This window comes from Vidua chalybeata, chromosome 9, assembly GCF_026979565.1.
Source record: "Vidua chalybeata isolate OUT-0048 chromosome 9, bVidCha1 merged haplotype, whole genome shotgun sequence".
NCBI lineage: Eukaryota > Metazoa > Chordata > Aves > Passeriformes > Viduidae > Vidua > Vidua chalybeata.
In genome coordinates, this window is record NC_071538.1 from 1,229,482 (window position 1) to 1,243,471 (window position 13,990).

At 46.3% G+C, this 13,990-nt stretch overlaps 1 protein-coding gene across 1 annotated transcript; it reads left to right on the plus strand.

Moving 5' to 3' along the window:
• Nucleotides 1–504: 504 nt before the first annotated feature.
• TNFSF4 (TNF superfamily member 4) lies at nucleotides 505–12,831 on the plus strand. The gene is made up of 3 exons (XM_053950470.1): nucleotides 505–702; nucleotides 6,505–6,547; nucleotides 9,937–12,831. The coding sequence occupies exons 1-3, from the start codon at nucleotides 505–507 to the stop codon at nucleotides 10,284–10,286; spliced, it is 591 nt and encodes a 196-aa protein (XP_053806445.1). The 3' UTR covers nucleotides 10,287–12,831.
• Nucleotides 12,832–13,990: the final 1,159 nt, after the last annotated feature.

Consider the following 13,990-nt stretch of genomic DNA (forward strand, 5'->3'; position numbering starts at 1 on the left):
TGCTAGAAGGGGAGAGAGGCAGCCCTGTAAACTCCCCACCTGAGGGTGAACAGAGTGGTGAGAGTTTTTACTGACAAAAGATTGAGTCAAGACAAGCACTGTCCACCCAACTCTTCGTTATTATTGGAAAGAACACACATCCACAGTTGAAGCTATGAAAGAGATAAACACCTCTCCTTTGAAAGGCCTTTACTCAAAACTGAACTGGGATGCAATAAATCAGCCCCCACATTCACACAGAAAACCAAAAAAGAAAAAAAAAATTAAAAAAAAAAAAAAAGAAAAGAAAGAAAGGAAGGAAGGAAGGAAGGGGAAATTTAGATTAGTCACAAAGAAGTTCCCCCGCCTGCTTCTCTGTGCATAAAGCAATCTCCTGAAGGCACTGTCTTCACTTCACCTCCTGGGACGGGAGCTCACAGCCCCTGCTCCCCACGGGCTCCTGCCCTGCTCCTGGCCCTCCCCCAGGGCTGCTGCCAGCGGGCTGCGATGGAAGGGGGGGCTGCGATGGAAGGAGAGCCCGAGGCTGAGCCAGGGGCTGGGGAGCAGCTGGAGCACCAAAGGCAACGTGCAGAGGACGAGTGGAAGCTCTGGCAGGGAGGACAGGTCAGGAACACGCTGCACCTGGTCTCCGCCGTGGCTCAGTGGATTTTACTGCTTGCCTGCCTGATTTACCTGGGTCTACATTTTCTGCGGCCCTCGAAGGTAAGAACTCGTGTTCAACCCTCTGTCTGCTGGCCTGCAAAGCCAGCAATATGGGCTTATTTTCTTTTTTTTTTTAAGAAAACAAAAAAGCTTTTAAGTTTATCCCTATCCCTATTCAAGTTTTTAATCCCTTCTGTATGTAGTGCATTTTAAAATTTTATTTTATTTTTATTTTAATTGCCTGTCCTCAAAATGACATTCAGTGTTGCCAATGCAGGGTTGGAGCCCAAGTTTCCAGGACAGTGACTGTTCCAAGAATGCTCTTTTCACTGATCCCTGGGGAAGGGAGGTCTGACTCCCTCCCAGTCTTGCCCCTCCCTGCAGTGACTTGTGCGCATTTCCATTTAATTGAATAAGATCGAGTGCGTGAACGACAACCCAATGTGCTCATAAACACCTCCTGAACTTTCAGAGTGTACTAAATGGCAAGCAGATGTGTGAGAAAGCAAGTCACCCTTGTGACAGCTCTAGCAAGATCTCCTGACACCTTTGGGTGCTCTCAGCCTGCCCATAAAGCAGGGTTAGGAGCAGTCGTCTCCTTCTGTGCCTGCCTGAGGAAGGCTGGGGTGCCCAGAGAGAGTTCTGTGTGCCCACAGCACCAGAGCAAGCAGGACAAATAACAGAAATGCTTGGGGCTCACAATGCTCCAGAACAAGCTGCAGCAAATGCGTGTTTGCCTCTCTCACTGCTTGCAGGTTGCTGGCTTGTCAACAAGCTTTCACTGCTGCTTCAGAGCTGCTCGTGCAGCAGCAATTTCTCCTCCCACTCCTTCTCCAGGAGCTTTGCACCACTTTAAAGCTTGTTGTGCTTCGTTTTACCCGAGTTCATTCTTTCCTCCCACCCAGGCTCGGCACAGAAGCAAGCCAGGCATGTAACCGTGGCCTCATGCTCCAGGTCCTGTGCTGCTTAATGAAACCTTTGTGCTCTGCATAGCTTTCACTGACTTGAGGCTCACTGTGGCTACTGAACTGCAGAATAACGATCCTGACAGCACTGAAAGATAGCACTTGTCATTCAGGCCAATCCTCTTCTCCTTCCCCTACTCTGGGAGAGAGGTTTTGAGAACTTTGCAACCTTTGGGAAGTTGCGCTGTAAGGCAGCAGAGGACTGCAAGCAATCCCAGTGCTCAAGGTGCAGAAACCTCTCCCAGGTCACACTCTGGCCGTGAAGCCTCATGTTTCAGCATCTGGCTCTTCTGTAAAAATGCTCCTCTTCCAGAGGAAGATAGCAGGGCCTGGCATTGCTGCCTGGGAGCCTTACAAACCCAAGGGAGCAGCAGCAGGTGGCAGGGGGGGACACAGTACATGTGTGGAGCTTCCCTTCCTCAACAGAAATAACTGAAACAGAGTGCTCGAGGGGCAGCAATGGCAACAGATGAGAAGCCCAGGTCCTGAGAATCACCAAAGGACCTTTTCAGTTTTAAACACTTGGTAACTACAGGGTTAGGACTATTATTTCTATTATTTTAACAGATAACCCTGGTGTCTTGTTTGGAGTGCCCTGCTCTGTGCAGGAGTGGTACATGGGGAGATTTCATTGCAGTGCAATCACAGGGCTCAGCTGGATAATCATGAACTGGCCAAATAAATGTCTCCTGGAGAGGCAGCAGCACGGATCTGACTTGACTTTTGGGGCAGTTTAGGGATATTTATGGAAGTAGGGGCACAGCACCGTGAGAGTGGCCCATGGGAGTGAATGAGTGGCTCTCCCTATCCTTGGGAAGAGTCTCCTGCTCTCCAAGGTGCAGTGTCATGCTAACTTTATTTGCAAGGGAATAACTGTGGTTTTTTTCACAGAGAGACCATATTTGATTCCTTTCCATTGTCCTTGTGGAAACATGGCTCTTAAAAAAAAGCCCTCCTTGACTGTTCTGTGAAAACAGAGCATAAATAATGTCATGGCACATCCTCAGTAGTCAGCATCTGCAGCCTAGACTGTGCTAGCAAAAAGGGACAGTAATCTCATTTCTGTCATGATATCGCTTGGAGAACAAACCTCAGCTGAGATTTCCAAATGAGGAAGTTTAAAAAAAGTCAGTGATAGTCTGCTTTTGCATCTGCAATTCTCACCTCTGCTGGAATTGCCTTCTCTTGCCACACCTTTCCTCTTGCTTGGGAGGTAAAATCCCTGATCCTGGTGAGGAGAAGGTACGACCCACTTCCAGAGGACGGTCACCTGCCACCCGTGGGACAGCTCCACGCGTGATGACACAGGCAGTGCCCTCAATCAGCCTTCTGAGGTTTGCTTTACGAGGTCCAAACTTATTCCTGAAACTGGTTCCAGGTGGCATGGCCCTGGACACAGTGTCCCAGCCAGGGGGATGTCCCCTGTTCAGGGCAGGCAGAAAGGAAGGGTCTGTGTGTAAATGCCATGGGGAAACACGAGGCTGTCAGTAAGAAGCACCCTCGTGTCGTCAGCCCTCCTGGCACACTGTCCCACATTCCATGTGAAGGCAGAGCAGAGAAAGAGAGGTCACTCACTTGTCTGCGAGCTCCCAGAGCCCTTCCAGTGCCAGCAGCACATCGTGTGCTCAGCAGGATTTACCGGTGGGTACCTGCACAGTGCTTTGAGATCACACAAGGACTGCAAGAGATGTGTGAAAGGCAATTTGCATTCGTGACAGTGGCGTTGATGTGAGTGGCTGGCCCAGGCTGCCAGTGTTGAATACACCCTGTCCATCAGTGGCCAGATCACCCAGATTCTGGCAGACCTTGTTTGACCCCAGACACGTGCTAAGTGCTTTGCTCTTGTCTTGTTGAGAAACTACCGGGAAATCCCGGCTGTGTGAGCCAGCAGAGAAATCCTGTGCACTCAGGAATAAGACCAAGCATGAGATTCGAGCTGAGGCAATGGGAAAGGGACGGTGGTGCCAAGGGAGACAGTTCGATGAAAGCTTGTGTTTGCCAGCGGTGTCCGGCCCTGCGGGCGCGGAGCAGCAGCCGTGGCAGCACTAGAGGGTGCCAGAGCAGACCATTTCCAGCTCCAGCTCCCACTTGGGCCCCGGCACGGAGCGCTCCGAGCTCCCGCAGCCTTCCCCTGCCGCCCACCTTGCCCCGAACGTGCCGTCTGCGCCCACACCCTGCGCGGTCCCTGTGCCCCCGTGCCACCGAGCCCAAAGCCATGGAAGCCAGCCCAATCTCACCTCACGGGCACACCTTCTCCCTCAGGGAGCCTTTGGCACAGGTAAGGAGAAGAACACAGAGTGCTGAGCCCAAGATTCACTCTTTAATCAGGCAAAAGGCTGAAGATTTGCGCTTGGGTAGAGACTGCACATTTGGGTCTCCTGCGGTTATGACGAGAGACAAGTTGGAGATGCCAAGTTCAGATTTAAAAATCCAACGCAGAAGCTTGGTGTTTTGCATATCTGGCCAGAAAGATACACACTTCTATATTTGCATTCACTTTCTCTGTTACATTCATAAATACAAATCACAGGGTCACAGAATGATTTAGGCTGGAAGGGACGGTGAAGATAATCTCTTTCCAACCCCTCTGCCATAAGCAGAGAGGGACACCTTGCACTGTCACAGACTGCTCCAAGCCCCTTCCAACCTGGCCGTGAACACTTCCAGGGATGGAGCATCCACAGCTTCTCTGGGCAACCGGTGCCAATGCCTCACCACCAAAATTAGGAAGAAGTTCCTCCTAATATCTAACCTAAACCTGCCCTCTGTCATTTTAAAACCATTTCCCCCTCTGTCATCACTGCAAGCCCTTGTCAAAAGTCTCTCTCCAACTCTCCTGCAGCCCCTCTAGGTACTTGTGAAAAATGCATATTTTATGATTGGCTTTTCACAATAGTTACAATGAATATTATATGTGTAATGTTGGAAAGTTAGGCTGTATTAATTCTCTCAAGTAGTGTGTTGAATGTATTTTTAGGTTATAACACAAGGTTAAAATAGAAACTATACTATGTAAGATACTTTATAAAACCAGCTCAAGAAAGAGATGAGATAATCAAGGAATTCTTCGCACAAAGATAACAATTACAGAAACCCCTAAATTTTCCAGAGGAGAGGAATTTATGGCTTTCCCTATCAACAGAAACGAACTTCTTCAAGCCTGACTTAGACTCGAAGGTGCCTGGGAATTAACAGAAACTTTTTGACAAGTACCAGACTAAGTTCTTGTTTTAAATAAAATATATGCATAATCATGAAGTGTTTTGTATATGCAACAGGCTCTTGCTTTTAAGGTGATTCCTTTGTTCCCAAGGCATGCTTGTCGTGGCTTAAGTGCCCGAGAGCATCCGGATGTCCGTATTTCTTTGCTTTTTATAGTCTTGTAATTGTCCTAACTCTAAATTTTTATTACTTTAATTGTATTACTGTTTTTATGACCATTTTATTATTATTAAACTTAAAAAAATTTAAAAAACCAAGTGATTGGCGTTTTTCACATACTCAAAGTTCTCCCTGGAGCCTTCTCCTCTCCACACTGAACAGCCCTTTGTGGCAGAGGTGCTCCAGTCCATTTTAAACCCATCCCAGTGCACTGAAGAGCCTCAGGGAGACCCACACATGCAGCAAGAGCCCGACCCAAAGTGCAGGGAGCCACAAGGGCAGAGGCACCTCCTGGTGCCCTGCAGGAGGGTGGCACAGCACGCCCGGCTCCTGCTCTGCCAGTCTGCCACGTGCTGCACGCTGGGCTCCCGCACAAAAGACTCTGCACTCCAAGGTCCTGAGGACATTTTTTTTTTTTTTTTTGGTGGGGTGATTTCCTAAAAGTTTTGTGTTAGGAATAAGAGATGGATGGGATTTTTGGTTTGGTTTATTTATTAATTTTTTGGTTTTTAGGTTACTGTTTATGTTTTTTTATTAGAAGTTTTGTACTTTGTTTACATTTTAGATTTAGTGTATAAAGAGAAGGTATTAAAAGTTATAAGATTTATATAGATTTAATTTTTTAAAGTAAGATATAAGATCTAAAAGTAAGATACAGTAAGATATAAGATCTAATCTATATATATTATATATAGATTTTCAAGGTTTATATATATATAGGTCTATATATATATTCCAGGTCTATATATACATATAGATTCAAGGTTTTTTAATGTTTTAATTTTGTTTAATTAATTTTTAGAATTTTTTTATTAATAATTAACTTTTGTTCATGTAATATTTACACTGTGGTTTTTTTCAATTAATTATTTTGCCTTTTTAATATTGTAGAAAACTGAGTAGATGAAGAATATGGAGATTAGATAATGTTTAAAATTTCTTATTTAGTTTTTAATTTCTTTTTATTTATATTTATTTATTATATTTTAATATTTATTATTTTTATACGGGGTTTATTATTTATAAATACTTAATATATTTTATTTATATTTATTATATTTATATTTATTTTAAAACTTTAAGGGTTTTTTTGTGGTGTTATTATCTATTTTTGTAGATTTTAATTTATTTTAAAGTTTTGGATTTTTTTTTTCTTAATGGGTGAAGGTTATAAGTAGTGTTTTTTTGGCGATTAAGACATTTTAGGATAGGTAGAGAAATAATTTTCGTGTTTTCCTTGCTGCTCGCTCTGACTGGATGCACACACCAGCGTGGTTTTCTAAACAAAACAAGCCGGGGCGCTCTGGAGGGCTCAGCGCTGGGCTGGAAGCCGCGCTGGCTGGGAACCAGGCTGAAGTAATATTCTGGAATAATGATAGGAGCTCAAGCCCACGTCAGAGGCGGCTGGCAGCTCTGCCCCTGCCGGGAGGGAACGGTCCTGGCAGGGAAATGAAAGCGGTCCTGGCAGGGAAATGCCCAGCCCGCTGCCCTTAACGAGGATTTCTTTGTTTTCCAGACCCAGAGTGACAAAGTGCTGTGGACCCACATCCTCTACACAGGTGAGTCGTGGGCTGGGGGGACCCTGGGGGGACCCTTGATGACCCCCCAGCGCAGCAGCCACCACCGTGCCACATCCCCCCGTCGCACTGGGAGGGCTCCCCACCCTACCACAGTCCCCAGGGACCTCCGCGGCATCCTGTGAAATGAGCAGGGCTAACGCCTTTATTAACGTTCAGCTCTTTATTAAAAAGATCAGCTGGGCAGGGGGCTCGACGCAGAGCTCACCCCCGCAGTCGTAGCTTTCCCAGGCGGCCGAAAGGAAGGAGGCGTGCAGAGTCTGTCACTGGAATCCAGAGCAGCAGCTGTCCCCACTCCTTCCCTGGTGGCAGCACCAGGATTCTCTCTGTTTTTCTGTCTCCTCTTCCCACAGCCTATTCTAGTCTAGTCTTGTAGGGATGGTGATGGGCAAAAGTCGATCGGGGGATGTGTTTCCCTCTTCTTCAGCTAGGGCATTTGTCTAGACCCCTCTGGTGTGTTTAGTTCTTTATTTAGGGGTGTCTTTATCTCCTGAAAATACTCCCATGATCCCAAGGGTTTTTTTAATTTGCCTGTTAGTCCCAGAATGGCAGCGGGGGGGGGTGGGGTGGGGGGGGTGGGAGGCCAGTTATCTCCAGGTAGTTTAGAGAAAACAAACAGAGCAATTAGCTAATTAGCATTTCGATATCGGTACCCAGCTAGTAATTGTTTCAGTGTTGCCATGGGAACTAGGCAGGCCCTGCCCGCGTTCCAGGAACACCGGGAACTTTGTCCATGACATCCTGTGGCCCCTAAAATACCCGAATGGCTCTGATGTGCCTGGTGCCACAGTGGTGGCTGTTTCTTCTGATGGAGCACAGGTGCCAGGAGAGCTGTCAGGGGAGAGGGGCCAAGCCTGCCCCAGTGCTGCGGGGGGACAAAATGAAACAAAATCTGGGTTTTTCCAGATTTTCCCTGAAAATCTGCGTGATCCCTGCAGCCCTCACCTATCTCCTAAATCACTCTTTCACTCTGTGAATGAACAAGAAAGGCATTTTTTGGCAATTTACTAAATGCACACGGCACACTCTTGGGTTTTTCTGAAACGAGTCAATGGTTTCCTGATTTATGAAAAATGTAAATGATTTCCTCAGGAGGAGTGGGTGAGAGCACACACTCTGCGTGGCAGCTACACTGGAGGTTTGTCTGATGTCACACCTCAAAGATAAAACCAATCAGTAAAACTACTAAAATAATACTGAAAATATTATTGACAGTTTTACTTTCAGTTAGGAGTGTGAGGCAGCAGGGAGTCCAACCTAATAGAAACTGTGAAAAACACCAATCACTTGGTTTTTAAAATTTTTAAAGTTTAATAATAATAAAATGGTTATAAAAACAGTAATACAATTAGAGTAATAAAAATTTAGAGTTAGGCCAATTACAAGACAATAAAAAGCAAAGAATTACGGACGTCCGGATGCTCTCGGGCACTTAAGCCACGACAAGCATGCCTTGGGAATAAAGGAATCACCTTAAAAGCAATAGCCTGTTGCATATACAAAACACTTCATGATTATGCATATATTTTATTTAAAACAAGAACTTAGTCTGGTACTTGTCAAAAAGTTTCTGTTAATTCCCAGGCACCTTCGAGTCTAAGTCAGGCTTGAAGAAGTTCGTTTCTGTTGATAAGGAAAACCATAAATTTCTCTCCTCTGGAAAATTTAGGGGTTTCTGTAATTGTTATCTTTGTGCGAAGAATTCCTTGATTATCCCATCTCTTTCTTGAACTAGTTAAAAAGTATCTTACATAGTATAGTTTCTATTTTAACCTTGTGTTATAACCTAAAAATACATTCAACACACTACTTGAGAGAATTAATACAGCCTAACTTTCCAACATTACACATATAATATTCATTGTAACTATTGTGAAAAGCCAATCATAAAATATGCATTTTTCACAGAAACTCATGTTTTTCAGAGGAAAAGCTTGAGAAATGTGGCCCCAGCCCAGAGGGGCTGTGCTCCCTGCCTGGAGACCTTCTGGCTGCCCTGCTCCCAGGGGTTTCAGCTGGTGTGCTGAGAACCCAGGGGCACAGCAGAGAAACATGGCCAGCAGAGCCTGGGAACTGCTACTCTTCATTCCACCAGGAAACCTTTCTTGCCAAGTTCCAGTTTAATTTCTCCTTTTTCTGCTCTGTATTAATTAGTTCCTTCTGCTTCTGTCTCTTTGCTGCTCTTTCATCTTGTTTTCTGGGAAAAAAAAAACCAAACAAAAAAAACCAAACAAAAAAACAAACCAAACCAAATCAGAAAACAACAACAACAACAAAAAACAACAACAACAACAACAACAAAAAAACCCACCAAAACCAAACACAAAACAAACAAACAAACAAACAAAAAAACCCAAAAAAACAAATCACCAAACTCTAAGAAAAGGGCTTATGTTACCAGTATCTGCATAGAAAGCACTTTTTGTCTTCCAGCTCTGGATGCTTCTTCGTCTTATTTACTTTTTTACTTTTTTACTTATTTACTATTTTACTTATTTACTTGTTTACTTTTTCTTCATCTTATTTACTGTCTTATTTTTTCTGTTCTTTTTTATGAATCTTTTCTTTCTAAACCCACAGTGTTGCTTTACTTGCTGTATTTTTCTGTGTTTTAAGATACAGAGTAAGTAAAGAGTGCATAAATAAAAATCTGGAGGAACAATCCATATAAACCATGTGCCAAAAGGCATAGCTTAGTCAAGAGTGGTAATCTGTAAATTTCCATGGGAGATGATGTCTGGCTAGGGTAGATTATATTCTAGCTCTGGTCTGTTGGATTAAGCTTTTTTTTTTTTTTTTTTTTTTGACTTAGAGATGGGGTAACTGAGAGGTGTTTTGAAAATTTTTATTTTATTTTTAGTCTTATGTGAAGGGTGAGACAATTTATATTATAATTAGAAGTTAATTATTTCTTAATTACAATATATTAAAGGTGTTTCTTGGTTTATTAGTTTTTGTTACACTATGTTGTAAACGTTTTAAAGTGAATAATCTCAAATTAATCTGTGGGTTTTACTGCTATGTATTTTTCACAGTTTTATTTCTCTCAAGTATTTAGTCTTATTTGTAAGGCTATCTTTTGAAACTTGTTCTATTTCTTTCTCAACAATGTTTGTCTTATTCTATGGTATTTCTAAGTTAGTATTTTTTATTTCAGAGTTTGCATACGGATGTATACTACGTGAGCCTCTTGTTAGGCTTTGAGAATTCTCTGCAAATCTATTTTTCACATTGGTCTGCCCTGTTCTCTAGTTTACTCTCCCCTGTTTTTTCTATTTTTCAATCTTCCCTGCAGTCGGGTGGTGCAAACCAAGCCGTTTCCCAGGAGACATTTGTCACCATGGGACCATCTTTGCTTCCTTCCACTCCAGGTGAAAGCACGGAAGGAGCAGCCGTGAACCTCACTGCGGAATTAGGGCCCATCCAGGTCAGGAACGGCTCCATCCTGGTCCCCTGCGACGGCCTGTACCTCGTGTCCCTGAGGAGCTCCATCTTCCTGCAGAGGGCCGGCCTCGAGCTGAAGCTGTCCCTGCAGGTCACGCAGAAGACCATCAGACGTGTGCCGTGGGAGGAGACTTTCCAGGGCAATGAGAGCAGGGTGAACCTCAGCACAGTGCTCTACCTGTTCGAGCAGGACAGCATCACGCTGTGGACCAGCTCCAACGCCAGCATCTCGGACCTGACCTTTAGCCTGGTGTTAGTAGGTGAGAACAAGTCCTAGCTGCAGGAGCTGAAGAGCAGCATGGAAAGCACAGCCTTCCCCACCGAGCTGTAGGTTTTCTACTTGTACAGACAGGCTGCTCCAGAACCCCTCCGTGGGGCTGTGGAGGGCTCGGTGGGAGTGCAGATGAACCACAGGTTTTATATAGTGCATGCAGGATTCGCCTCTTTGGAGCTCTCTGCAGCTGATTTGCTACCCAGGATGGATCTTTCCAGCACTGGGGAAAGGGATGCGTGAAGCTCTTGAGAAGAACAGAAATGAAAACCAAAGAAAGTCACCCAAGCTTAGCTCATATTCGGAGAAACCCTGGGTTTCCCTATTTACTTAAAAGTATGTGCATATAGTAGAAATGTGTTGTGTTTTTTCTCAAATAAAAGTCTGGTGAGTCAGGAAGATACCTCAAGTGTCTTGAAGCCCCTTGGAGCAGGAGAAGCACAAATCTGCCCAGCAAGATGGCAAAGAGGGAAGAGGCAGCAGGAGATGCCTTTGGAGTGAGCCAGATAAAGGCTGTGTGAGAGGGAAGGGCCGTGAGAGAAGGTGGTGTTTGGAAATGAGCTGACAGGACTGCACTGGGCGGCAGGAGCACTGGCTGTGGAGTTTTGGGGAGCAGCCTTTGAGAGCGGAGCCCCACTGGGGCTGTTCCAGCTGTCTGCAGACTACTGATGCCCATCTGCTGGGACATCCACCTCTTGAGATGTAAGGCCTCAGAGGAGAACCTCCTTCAAGCACGCACACGCTGGCTTGACCCAAAAGTGATCCAGGCACACAAAAAGTTGGGCAAACTTGTGGTGAGCTCTCTCTAACGGGCCAAGGGGAAGCTGCAGGTCTGTGCAGCTTTTCCTCAGGGAGGACTAAGATGGTTCTCATGACTGCCCTTGGCTTTGTCCCACAGGTGTGCTCCAGAGGTTCCCAGGCACGGCCTCCACGGGGCACAGCACACCTGCCTGGCTGCTGCTGCAGTCAGACCTCTCTCAGTGACCCGGGGCTGCATGCCTGCTCTCATTGCAGCTGCTGCAGACAGGTCCTGCCCATGCTGCAGGCAGCCCCTGACCCCAGCCAGCACAGCCAGCAGCTGGGTTTTTTTTTGCTTGCAGCAAAGGCAGATTTTAACTACGTGTCAGTTTTTGACCTTGTGTCTCCCAAGGAACTCCATCAACGTTTCAGCGTGTCGCTGCTGGCTGCACACTCCAGTGACAAAAGTCTTCTGTCAGAAGTATTTATGTATTTAAATGATGGGCATAAGAATGTTATGAGGAGATTGCTCAGAAACACTGGGAAGGGTTCAGAGCAGGTTGTCAGCACCAAACTCCTCTTTGAAAATGCTTCCAATGCTCTGGGCTGTTCCTGCTTTGCAGGACTGATGCACTCATGGCTGAGCACTCCAGCAGGCTCAGGTGCTACAGGCAACTAAGGACATCCTGCAGGCCTTGCAGAGCTTTCCTGGGCTTTAGGCTAAGGAGCTTCCCTACCTGGGCCAGGCCAGAGCCTCAGGGGAAACTGGCTGAAGCAGTCAACTCATGTAGTGCCAAGAAGCAGCTTCTCTCCCCTCAACTGAGAAGCTGTGGCTGACTTGCACCCACAGGATGCTCATCATTAAGGGATATTTTGGGCTTTTATCTCACCACCACGGGAACTGAAGGCAGCTGCACCCTGCCCCGAGGCTGGGGATTGTCACTCCCCAGCAGAAGTGAGAACGTGTTTCTCTTCCTAAAAAATAATAAATTTTTCCTTTGCAACATTTGGGCTTGTAGTGTCCCTTGGAGGCAGAGGCTGGTGGAGAACAGCTCTATTCAGCCAGGCCAGTGCACCCAGTGTTTAGGCCACCCCTTGAAGAAGCTTCAGAAATTTGCATTTTCCTACGCCCTTTGTACCATGGCAGAGGTTTCTTAAGTAAAAGGTTAAGATTCAACAAATAATTCTACAAGCTAAAATTTAAGTGCTTAATTCATTTTGTTAACTCAAGTGAACTCCAAAAATCTCCATTTCAAGTGCACCCAGGGTTTAGGCCACCCCTTGAAGCCAGGGCTGGGGAAGTGCAAGGCTGGACCAGGCAGTTGCTGACTACAGAGGGGCAGCACATTCCTTTTCCTGCGCTTCCAGTCACGGAAAGGAGACCTCGTGGTGTGTCCTCTGTGATGGATGAGTAATTGACTCTCACAATTAACAGACAAATATCATGCATATTGACAAATATCATGTATATATGTTAAGAAAAGAAAAGTCTTATAGATTTATAGTTATGTTCTACGCCCTTGCGTTGTTACCAAGGGACAGCCGCGGTTGGGACATTTGGGAGGGTCGGCTTGTCACTATGGTGACATCTGACCTCCAATCAGGATTTAAGGAAGTGATCTCCACCACTGGGCAGCGAAGAAAGGAGTCGATGGCCAGAACTTTGGGAGGGGCTAAAGGGTTAAAAGGCGAAGCCTCCGTTCTGTGCTTGAGCACACGGTGGGAAAAGTCCTGTGCTCGCAACGCTGTAACATTTTCTCTATTCAGCCTTCTGTTGTATTTTTGATGAGGTTTAATAAACCTTTCTAAATTGCTGAAAGTGAGTAGCATTTTGTCACACCTCCCTTCCCACGAGGCCGTTTCACGGGACACAGCCATCAGCTGGGTCATGACTGACCCCTGGGTGTCCGGGCCGCCTCTCCCACTGCTGTGGTTTTGTGTCCCACATGCCGCTGCACAGGCTGCAGAGCCGCTGTGTACTCCCTCCCTCCTCCCTCTCCTTCCCCATCTCTCCCGGCTCACGTGAAGGATGACGGAGTGATGTGAGAGCCATGGCCAGCCCTGGGGGAGCAGCTGGCCTCGCTGCTCCCAGCTGAGAAGGAGCCACGCAGAGCAGAATGGGACGGAGGCCACTTCTCCTGACACAAATGATGCTGGGAAACATCACAGTCCATTCACACCCGTGTGAGAATGACCTCATTTTTTACCACACATGGTTATCAGTAATAATGGCTAATAAAGCCTGTGGTTTTTCAGACACCATTTACATTTAGTCAGCCAGCCTGAGTCACAGCTATTGCCTGTCAGCTTCACTGGAGAGGAGAAAGCCGAAGTGTGCTTGGCAAAGTGCAGCTGGCTGCTGCTTCTGCAGAGCCGGCGCTGCGCAGCTCAGGCAGCAGAAAACACAGGAATTTCCTTTCCTTATTCAACAATCAGGAAAGCATGACACAGACTCGACCAGCCTCCTGCAGTAACTAGTTGGGAAGCTTTGACTTATGAGACTTTTCTCAGCAACATCTCGAACTTCAGAGCTGGTTTTGAGCTGGCAGTTGGTTCCTGTTTTCCAAGGGATCCAGACAAGCCCCAGAGATGCTTGCTTCCAACTCTGGGATAATAAGCAAATTGAGCAACACGCTCACTGAGGACTGGGAGGAGTTGGTGCCAGGCCAGAAAAGGACAGTGGTGAGCGTAGCAGAAGGATTTGTTTGCAGCCTTATATGCCCTAAGGCCAGGGAGGATCAGGAGGTTGTTTGCTCATTCTCCAAGTGGGTGAGGAAGGCAGTTAAGGGCTCCATTCTCCAAGTGGATGAGGAAGGCTGCTGAAGGCTCCGTTCTCCAAGCAGGTGAGTGAAGCTCTTAAGGACCAGAGAGCTGAGCAAGCAGAGTGGAGGCCGGGGCACATCTCCCCATGGAGATGCCAGCGAGGCAACTTTCTGACAGCTGTTCAGCATCCCAGGGCAGAACACGCCCCA